Here is a 10,748-nt window from a genome sequence, read left to right as displayed (position 1 = left end):
TATAGCTGTCATAGAACGATCGAAATTGGCATAACTTTGGTGTTTTTTAAGTTAGAAAGATGGGATTTGGTAGAGATTCTATTTTGGGAAAAACAATCTGATTTGTCGAATTTCATAAGGATCGGCCGTCTATATCCTATAGCTGTCATATAACTGATTGATCGGAAATGCTATAACTTCGTTGTTTTTCAAGTTAGAAGGATGGGAGTTTCAATGGATTCCTCTTTTGGCAAAATAATTCGATTTTCCAAGTTTCATAAGGATCGGCCAACTATATACGATCCGCTATATATCTAATAATATAAGATGCGTGGCGCCACCTAGCGGACTGCGACTCAACTGCAAGGGTATATAAACTTCGGCTCCGCCCGAAGTTAGCTTTCCTTTCTTGTTTATAATAGCGAAAGTGCAAGCATGTTGATTTATGATTCATCTTTATCTTAACAGATTTAGTAATTGAGATAATATTCCATCTGGAAGCTGCTCGAAATAAAAATGAATTTCAACGTCCATGAAAATTTTTAATTTTAATACAAAATGTATTCTTTGTTTGCGAAGCACATTAGACTTATAATTATTTCTAAATACTAAGATAACTCCATATAAAATCGCAGTATTTATATTTTTACAACAGCTATAAATAAACCATAATTATACAATTTTCACATATAACTTCAATAACTAGTTCCTAACAACTAATCAGCTTAATGAGTAGAAACAATAAATTATAATCTCAGATGAGTGCTTCGTTCAGAGGGTAACAACTACTAGGGCTGTCTTTGAAAGAACTTATCCCGCTGAAAGTTGAGAATACGCAGCAGGCCGTGTTCGGTGCCCACGGCCACCAAGGAGTTGGCGGGACTGTTCCAATTGCAGTGAACGCAGTTGTATCGAGTCAGGGGCAAACTGGTAAGGTTTTTTGGCATGCGCTTCTCACTCAAGTATGTGGTTCTACCTTTCGGTTGCACGGGAACTACAGGCTTTATTCGCAAAGCATAGTCCCGAAAAAAGGTCTCCGGGGTAATGGGATCCTTGGGATCTGAAGTTGCTTCACTCAAGTGAACCAAGTCCAGGGTGGAAACGGCTCGTACAATAAACGCCGACTTATTAAGAGCTGGTGGAAAGTTTAAATCGCGCTCATCCACGAACACCAAGTCCCCGTTGTCCGTCCCCAAAACCAAGTAATTTTTCTGGATATTCGAGTGCATTGCACGAGTACTTGACACCGTACTCTCAAGGGTCTTGTAGTCGTAGTTAATGCCGGAAGGGCTCAGTGCCAGATTGCGGGTCATTCCTACAAAATTTCAATAGTTTAAGTTTCAAATATATACTTTAGACATGAAGGTTAGCTTACGATTCACAAACAGCTCATTGCTGCCGACAATTATTGTCTCACAAATGGGCGACCAAAACAAGCTGGTTACATACAGGTGGCTGATACTGGAGCCCTCTACCAAGGGATACGGTTGTGACCAGTTTTTAATATCGAAAATACAAAAGCGGCGCACATTGGTGCCGACCGCCAACCAACGTGGTCCGTTGGCATCGTAATGAAGATCCAAATCTAAACGAAACATACAAAATAAATCAATATACTCTTATAAAAAAATGAAAGGAAAATATTCATCTTACACTGAATATTTCGTTCGCCTATGAAGAAGAAATTCAAAGGAGCAATGTAGAGTTGGTTGTCCTGCTTGATGCAATTGAGGCCTTCTGTGTCGCCAATATCCCAACAGGCAACGTTTCCCTTGGCATAGCCTGTCACAAGGAAATTGTGCCCCCGCGCCTAGGAAAAAGGAATAAAACAATTAGAGGATCTTCCTAAAGTCGTATTCTATCCCAAAACTCACCTGAGACCAACAAATGCGAGTGCATTGATCCTGCACTGGATTGGTTATATCCAAGCTAAGGGTCAGAAGTGAATTTAGTTGAATCACATTGCTTTCTGTGCCAGTCTGCTCATCTCCTGGAAGGTTCAAAGGCAGGGCGTAGATGTGGACATCGCTCATGGAATTGCTCACTGCCAGTAATCCTAACCGATTGGTTGACTCATCGTAGCCACCACTGGGCATAAAGACGAAGCTGTGAACTGGTCCGTTTGGCACTCGAACTCCGTAGTGGAGGTCCAGTTGAAGAGCGGAAAAATTATCACTGGGATTATGATCAGGTACTGAGCATTTCAGCAGCATCAGCAGAGCATCCTCCTTTCCCTCTATTTTGACATGCTTCGTATAGCTCTTCAACTTTGTTCGCAGGGAGCACAGTAGGTATTGGGTCTTAACTTGCGAAGGCAGAGGAGCCCACGCCAATTGTTTAATGGCTCCGCCAAGATAGCCAATATATTCACCTGTCAAGGGGTAGAATAGGTAAGGCCCTGCTAGATTTTCTTGATTCTGAACATACCGTCATTCATGAAACCCTCAAAGAGTCCCATTTGTTTCCAATCACCTGATTTTTCGGCGCCACCAAAAGCATATCTCATGGATTTAGAATCATTCGAGGGCAGCAGCGTTTGGGCTTCTTCGAGAGAGATTATGGAGTAACTGGGTTCGAATTGCGGGAACAAGGATCCTTTGGCATAACTGATTTGCAGGCTAAAAAAAATAATATCTAATAATATTTAAACATTCAACATTACTTTGTAATTTACTTACAATTTCTTCCATCTATTCTCTATCCTAAGCTCCAAGTTAATGTAACGAGAAAACACTGCAGAAGACGAAAATTTATTTTTAAACAATTTTAATGGGAATTCAGTTTTACTTACAAGGTTTCTCTGACACGTCACCCAGAAATACTGGTCGTTTGCGAGAATTCTTTTTTCTGCTGGCATCATTTGCCTTTGACTTTTTGGATCTCTTGTTGCCCTTGCCCTCGCTCTCAGCTTCGCTAAGAATTGGATCCTCGTTAGAGTCTGCGCCCTCCGATGCATATTCATCCGATGACTCCTTATCCATTGCCATATCATAGTCGGAAGAGTCGCCATCGAAATCTTTCTGCTGGTCGGTTTCCATCGCTGAATTTTCACTGGTTAGGGCTTCACCGATTTTCTTCAGCTTTGTTTCCGCCTTTATTGTGGACTTGCGCTTAGCTCTGCCGGCATTACTATAAACTAACTCCTTGGACTCCTCCGCTGGATCTTGTTCATTTGCTTTCTCGATCATGGAACGCTTGGCACAGACTCGCAAATGTTGCGGCAGCGTCATAGATGCGTACAGTTTCTTACAGAATTCGCATTTCACGCGCTGCCTGCCACAGTTCTCCAAATGGAGCATCATTCCCATGGCGGAGGTGAGTTGTTGGTTGCACAAGCGGCAACCAAGTCGCTTTTCCGGGTTTTTCTGGAGAAAATCTTTCATCTTCTTTATAACCAAACCACGTGTGATGATCTTGAAAAGGAATATAAATTATTTATTGTTAAGTTCCAGATGGGTATGGAAGCTTACCTCTGGCTGTTCGTCAATGAACCAACCCACTCCGTAGTGCTCCAACAAATGGTTCTGCCAATTGTCTGATGTGCTACTAGCCAGACACAGACCACATTGCAGGGAACCACTTCCTTCGCCCTCGTTGGTCAGCACCTCATCGGTTTCCAGTTGCTCCCGTTTACGGATGAGTAGCAGACGCGCACTGAAGGTACTTTCAGCAGACGCATGGCAGGACACTGGTTCCTTTATTTCCTTCCCCTGTTCTTCTTTAATTCCATCCTTGGGCCTCCTGGGACAGGTTCGCAAATGTTGCGGCAGCGACATGAATGCGTAAAGTTTTCGACAGAACTCGCATTCCACCCGCTGCCGGCCACAGTTCTCCAAATGGAGCATCATACCCATGGCAGTAGTTAGTTGATGGTTGCACATGCGGCAAGCAAAACGTTTTTCGGGGTTTATAATAAGATAATCTTTCATCTTCCTTATTACCCAAGAACGTGTGATGGCCTTAAAACGGAATAATAATTATAATTTATTGTTAAGTTTATATTCATCTGGAAGCTCACCTCCGGCTGTTCGTCAGTGAACCAACCCACTCCATAGTGCTCCAACAAGTGGTTCTGCCAATTCTCCGTGGTGCTACGAGCCAGACACAAGCCACATTGCAGTGGACCATCACCTTTGCCCTCGTCGGTCAACTCCTCCTCGGTTTCCAGTTGCTGCCTTTTACGGATGAGTAGCAGACGCACATTAAAGGTATCTTCAACTGCCGCAAGTTTTTTGGCACAGCTCTCCAGATGCAGGATCATACCCTGGGCAGAGGTCAACTTGTTGTTGCACATGCGGCACACCAGCCGCTTTTCGGGGTTTTTCTGTAGAAAGGCCTTCATCATCGCCATTGCCGAGGAACGTGTTATCAACTATAAAACAAAACTTTATTATCATTGAAGAATCTTATATAATTTGTCTGGAAGCTCACCTCCGGCGTGTTCTCAATGAGCCAACCCACTCCGTAGTGCTCCAACAAGTGATTTTGCCAATTCTCCGTCGAGCTGCGAGCCAGGCACAGGCCGCATTGCAGAGGCCCATCACCTTCACCCTCGCATGTCACTACCTCTTCGGTTTCCAACTGCTCCCTTTTACGGACGAGTAGCAGGCGCAGATTAAAGGGAGTAACCGTGATACCTTCTTCCTTCAGTTTCTTGGCTAGTTCACAGTCCGCTTCGGCTGCTCGCTTCCTTCCCCTTCTCGCAGGAGTCTTTGGAGTGTCCAACGATGGAGGTTCAACATCTTCAGCTTTTGGCGTTTCGGGTTCTTTTCTTCTTCTTTTGGGGGTCTGGATTTCTTCGTCTTTGGGGAGCGGTATGGGAGCGGTTTCCGGGTCCGGCTGGGACCTCGACTTCCGTTTCATTGCAGAATTAGCTTCATCCACATACTTCGGCTCAGCGCAGCGACTTCTTCTTTGTCTTTTGGACTGAACTGGACTTGGAACGACATCGGACTCATTAGCTACTTCTTGATTTATCACAGGACTTTGAAGTGACTCGGGTTGCGACTCTTTAATCCTTGATCTTCGAGTTGCTTTAGGTTTCACACTCTTTTCAGGAAGTTTAAATTCTTCTGGAACACTTTCTTTAGCCAAATCTTCAGTTTTATCTGCAGATTCTTCGGTTGTAGAAACTTCTGTTAGATTCGTAGTGACACTTTGTGATGTGTCCACTTCTTCGGGCTTTGATACAGGATTCTCCCGCTCCTGTGAATCTTTTGATTTATCTGGAATCGCTTTTCTACTTCTAGATTTACGTTTTTCCCTAGTTTGTGGAATAATCTCAGGTTCTTCGGTTGTCTGTGGAGTTTCATATAGTTCTCCTTCTCCTTGCTTATCGCTACTATTAATAGGTTTCTCAGCCGGTGGAGTTGCTTCTATACATTTTGGTGTCTTACTTCGAGATGCTCGTTTTCTGCTTGGCTTCTTAGATGCTACCTCTGCAGACTTATCTTCATCCGGAACTTTTTTATCTCCAGTTACAGTCTTGGTGTTCTCGTTATCTTCCACCTTTTCCAAATCCTTTGAGACTGTTTTTTTAGAGTTGCAAGACCGGGACTTTCGTTTACTTTTGCAATTGTCAGAGGCTGATTCTTTTTCCTCTTTTGTTTCTATATTTTCTACAGAACTATCTGTAGGTTGAGAAATCTCTCCTGTTGAAATATTAGCCACTTTTGGGGTTCTACTTCGAGATTGCCGCTGACGTAGGGATTTGACGGAAGTAGTTGGCTCTTCAGGAATCTTAGTTTCTTCCGCGGCGGACGAAACCGCAATGGATATCTCTGATTCCTTAGACTCCTCTGGAAGAATCAGGGTTTTTTGAGCTTTTAAACTCGCCCTAGACTGTCGTTTCCCTTTTGATTTTTCAACTGTCGATTCTTCCTGTTTTTCTGTCGAAACATTATTTTCAATTTCACTTTCACGTTTGGAAAGTTCTTTCTCTGAAGCTTTTTTTGTAGACCTTCTGCTCCTTCTTGTACTATTTTCGGGAATTGGTGAAACCTTTTCGTTTATCACAGTCTTTGCATCTTTCAGTTTCCTAAAAGAGTCTTCCAAATTCTCCTCAACTACACTGGAGGTGTCTCCGCCACCTGGTTCCGAAGAAACATCCTTTGTTGGCTCTTCCGATGGATGTTCTTCTTGTATTAAGTCCTCATTAATGGCTACACTTTCTGAAAAATCCCTAGGGCTACTGCTGTCGGAATCATCAGCTCCTTGGTTATGAATTTCAACTTTCTCCTCGCTTTTGGTAACCTCCGGCATAGCTTGTGGCTTTTTTACATGGGACAGCTGCTCGTCCTCAGTCTCATCGTGATCTGGAGAAGCATCGTCGCTAATGTCCGTTTCATTGATCTTTTTTTGTGCAATTTGAAAAGAAAGAACTGGAGTTCGAGTGCGTTTCTCCTCCAATTCGACTGTCTCGGATCTATCATCGTCACTGGTACTGGAAGTGGGGACACGACTTCTAACATCTATACTAATTGGGACTGGGTCAATGCAACTGGTTGTCTTTTCTGGCTGGGAGTTTTGAGCGACTCTGGCGGATCTCTTGCCAAGAATTGGACGCGTTTTAACGAGCTTTTTTCGTGACCCCACCTTCGGAGTTTCTTCAGAACTGGGAGAGGTCTTCTTGGTCTGTGTGGGCACCTTTTCGGCTTCCAGGTGGCTTATTAGGTTTTGGATTCCCTTTGCTTCTGGTGTTGAACATGTTATGCTATCCCCTTCTTCAGGCTCCTTTCGAAATGGTATCTTGGCTTCGCCCTGCGGCGGAGGTTGCTCCTGGGAAAGGATGTCTATTAAGGATACATTGCTGCCAGTTGTGGAGGGTTGTGGATCATCCAATAACTCCAGGTTTTGATTTTGTTTGCGGGATTTGTTCTTTGGCATTTTGGGTGGATGATACAGCTGGGTTAGGTCCCTGTCGGTTGGCGGTTTCGATGCACCTTCATTTTCTTCCTCCTCCACTTCTGGTTCATCCTGCTGCGTGGTTCTCTGCGATTGTTCTTTGTCGGGTTCTACTCCCAAATCATTAACTTCCTTACTCCGCCCCTCATCTGATGACACCTTTGGATTATTTGTAATACTAGATACATTAGGGCTAACTATGTCTGAGGTTGGATTATCGAAATTAGCAATTACCTCTATCTCCATATCTCCATTTCGCTCTGCCTCAGCCGCCGGCTCATCATTTTCCTCAAACTCTGGCTTGGGTCTCTTGGCTTCAGTCGCCTTCGCAGCACTCGGTCTTTTAGTCCGTTGGACCAAATTAATCTTGGCTCTCTTGGACCTCATCGGCTGCTTCCTTACAGGTGGAGTTACCTCCTTTTCTGGTTCCGGATCTCTCATCTCCGAAGGCACTTCCACGTCATTTGAATTTTTTGGTTGTTCTACTAAGATATTGGCAGCAAGATTTGGTTTTTCGCTAGGAACCTCATCGGCCTCCACATAGTTTGGTTCTTCCGCAATCTTCTCCAAGACTTCGACACTCTTCTGCAACTTTACAGCATTGGGACTTATGCGAAGAATGTTGGTACTATCACTGTTCACATCCAATGTGGCGTGCAATATATTCACGTCATCCATTTTCAAAATCTTTCCAATCGCCAGCTCCTCATCTGCCGGGGTTTCCACAAAGACAGTCGGCTCGGGCCTTGGGAGTTCCTTTTGAATTTCCGTATTCACTTCAACCTTCTCCGGCTCTTGTACGGGCATTGCAGAAGAAACACCGAAGCCGCCGCCGCCTCCAAAAAGGGCATTCAAACGCTGTTCTTCGGGGGATAATTCCATGAAACTGCTGTCGTCCAGAGTATTTTCAGCTGTGAGCTGGGCTATGAAGTCTACGGCGGACAAAACCTTGGATGTGGAAGTAGAAGTGTCTTCTTTAGACAACTGATTTGTCTCTGGAGTCGCAGTTTTGGTCTCTATATTTGTAACTTCAAGCAACTCTTCTGGTTCTGGGGTGCAAGGATTATATACAGGCACTTCCTCCGGCTCTGTAATCAATAGAGTATCAGTGGAAACCTCAACAGACTCCGAAGACAGCAATTCCTTTGATTGTTTAACTGGGGATGAAAAGAGGGACACATCTCCCGATTTTACAGTCGGGGTTTCCATGGTTGAATTATAGACTTCGGGAGTGCATTCCTTATTAATGGTTAATGGTTCCACATTACTGGGTTTGGTATTCAATGATGCATTGAATGTGGGAACTGTTTCGAGCTGCGGGATAGCTTCCACCTTCTTCACCTGGTTGCGAATCTCGTTGGCCATCTCAGAGAGCTTCTCGCGTGACAGCTTCAGCTTTTGGGTGCTTAGGATTACCTTGCCCTTTGCCGGATTTGTGGAGATTGGTGCCTGAACTGGAGGAGAAATCACATCGGTCTTTTCCAGGGGCTTCACCTGTTGAATGGCAAGGCTACTCAAGTCTATCTTCTCATCCGGGGACAGCACTTTGTTCTCCAGCACAATCAATGGAGGCAGAGAGCTTTTGCTGCTTTGTGGTAGAACGATTGGAGTTTGAGGAGTTAGCTGTGGTGGAGGAAGCGGGTGAGGACTAGTTGTCATGTTATTATGTTCCTGGATGGTATTTGTGCAATTCCGCTGAGGCACTACTGGAGTTGAAGGAGCAGGCTTTTGAGAAATCTCAGGAGCCTTTGGTGGAACCCCCTGCTGTTCCTTGGAAGTGCTTCTTTTTTGACTACTGTAACTAGAAGACGTACACAGGGACCGACATTTGGGTAACTTGTTCACCAAATTGAGCAGCAATGGTGGCTGCTTCTGGCGCACTGTTACATCCGCCTTGGCTATGGGCACCGAGAAAACCCCAGGTGTGGGCGATGAGTCAGGGGATCCCAGAGCAGCAGATGGCGGTGGTCGGGATGCTGAATACTTGGCCGGCATACCACCCATACTCTTGTTAAGGATTCGGCTTTTAAGCAGAGCCTTAACATGCATCGAACTGTCCACATTCGTCTGGCCAGGCACTATTTTTTCAATATAATCCGACACCATTGCTCTCTTTTTTATTGGCTGTGGCGCTAAAAATAGAGAAATTCAAACATAAATGAAAAAATTATTTACAGAAATACGAATGTAGTTGTAAAACTAAAATAAAAGTATTAAATTAGCAATAGTTCATCAAAATATTGAGTAGTAATTAAAAAAAAAAAAACAAAAGCTTAGTTTAGTCAACACTGGGATTCGAACTCGGGTCAAACGAGCAACAAAACTTCGTCCCTAACCTCATTGGTAGCGCCCATTTACAGGTTGGGCCATCAAAAGAAAACGAAGATTGCTGTCGAGGGTGGCACTTGAAGTCGGCTTGCAGGGTATGAGTTCAAAAAAAAAATATTAACCCTCATAAGTCTGAGGATTATACTTTGATATTTTTCCCATGAAAGTTTTAAATAGTAAAAAAAAAAAACTAAAAATATACCACCAATTATCAGAAATATATCAAATAATAGAGTATTTTCCAATAATTTGAATACTAAAAAATATAAAAATAAAAAATAAACAAATACAAATATCGGTTATAATATCCGCCCAGTGTATACGCCCCATTCCATAGGAAGTACTACATAGAAAAGAAAGAATAAACCTAATCAAGCATTTCTTTATACGTATTTTAAATGTATTTATTTTTATATTTTATTTAGTAAATATATAAAAACTAAAAAAATGCAAATATTATGATGACCTTTAAAGAAAAGACAATCGTGAAATAGAACCGTCAAAAAAGCACGCTTTTAAGAGGACGCATTTAACAGCTGCGCCACCGCCTATGATTTTCGCCCTGCCTCTCAAACTCACACATACACTCAGATGGTTAAAAACACATTTGCCACAAATCCTAGAAGCCTAATGCCATACAACTACGAAAACATAATAAATTTTAAATGTAATAAGTTTTTTTTACCAGGCTGACGCAATTGTGGCTTCTGTTGCGCAGCAGTCGACGTCGAGGGCGATGCAGATGCAGATGCAGCTGCAGCAGCAGGAGCAGAGGGGATTGAAGACTTTGCCGGCTTGGCTCCTGGACTATGTTTGCTCAGAGCCTCGGCCAGCTTGCGATCGAGCCCAGATTCCTTGAGCTTCTTGAAGTCCAGGTTAATTTTCTTGATAATTCGCTTGGGAGGGGGTGCACTTTTATCGCCAGCCGATGACGCCTCTGGAAAAGAGGCAGCAGCATTGTTGTTGCTGGAATTGGCTACAGCCGGCGGAGGCCCCATAAAGCTGTGTAGCTCGGGCTTATCCATTTTCTAATAATGCTTGACCAAACGAGACGTCTCCCACGAAAATCTCACCAGTAAAATGCGACTTCACATCCGAACTGAGCACGCCTATTTCGCAAAAATGATTTACATTTGATTTCGTCGAGCCTTTCAACACTGCAGAATTTATGCTTTTCACGATCTTTTCCCTCAATATCTTTTCAAACGCCCTGGATCTTCACTTATGGTCAATAAATTTACTTTCTAAGACTTTTTTCCACTCAAAAATTAAAAAAATCCAGCATGTGCAATAGAGCTGGCTACAAATTGATAGAATTATCGAAAAACGATAGAATTCACAGAAGCGCCATCAGTGGGAAGAATTGGAACCTGGGCACCAGAGATGGCGATAGTTTCTGGTATATTTATATAAAATATATAAGAATTCTTGGAAATTGGCTGTTTTCGAGAACCAAAAACTCAAGACTTAAGAATTTATAGAGAAAAGATAATTTTTTGATTAATAAAAACCTTTTTTGAAAGCATTTTTAGCGCAAT

General features: G+C 43.2%; 1 protein-coding gene across 3 annotated transcripts; it reads right to left on the bottom strand.

The window, feature by feature from the left end:
- Positions 1-508: 508 nt before the first annotated feature.
- LOC6506215 (titin) lies at positions 509-10,572 on the bottom strand. 3 transcript variants are annotated; one of them, XM_014909183.3, is made up of 12 exons: positions 9,896-10,572; positions 7,117-9,014; positions 4,411-7,041; positions 3,998-4,351; positions 3,450-3,938; positions 2,771-3,392; positions 2,658-2,712; positions 2,407-2,597; positions 1,854-2,350; positions 1,633-1,789; positions 1,355-1,564; positions 509-1,294 (listed from the first exon to the last, which is right to left on the bottom strand). In XM_014909183.3, the coding sequence occupies exons 1-12, from the start codon at positions 10,233-10,235 to the stop codon at positions 768-770; spliced, it is 7,971 nt and encodes a 2,656-aa protein (XP_014764669.1). In that variant the 5' UTR covers positions 10,236-10,572; the 3' UTR covers positions 509-767. The 3 variants fall into 3 exon arrangements, with proteins under 3 accessions (XP_014764669.1, XP_032309804.1, XP_032309805.1); XM_032453913.2 differs by having other exon boundaries at positions 4,411-9,014; XM_032453914.2 differs by lacking the exon at positions 3,450-3,938 and having other exon boundaries at positions 4,411-9,014.
- Positions 10,573-10,748: the final 176 nt, after the last annotated feature.

The sequence above is a fragment of the Drosophila ananassae genome, chromosome 2R (genome assembly GCF_017639315.1).
Source record: "Drosophila ananassae strain 14024-0371.13 chromosome 2R, ASM1763931v2, whole genome shotgun sequence".
In the NCBI taxonomy this organism is placed as follows: domain Eukaryota; kingdom Metazoa; phylum Arthropoda; class Insecta; order Diptera; family Drosophilidae; genus Drosophila; species Drosophila ananassae.
This window is presented reverse-complemented; position numbering and strand designations above follow the sequence as displayed.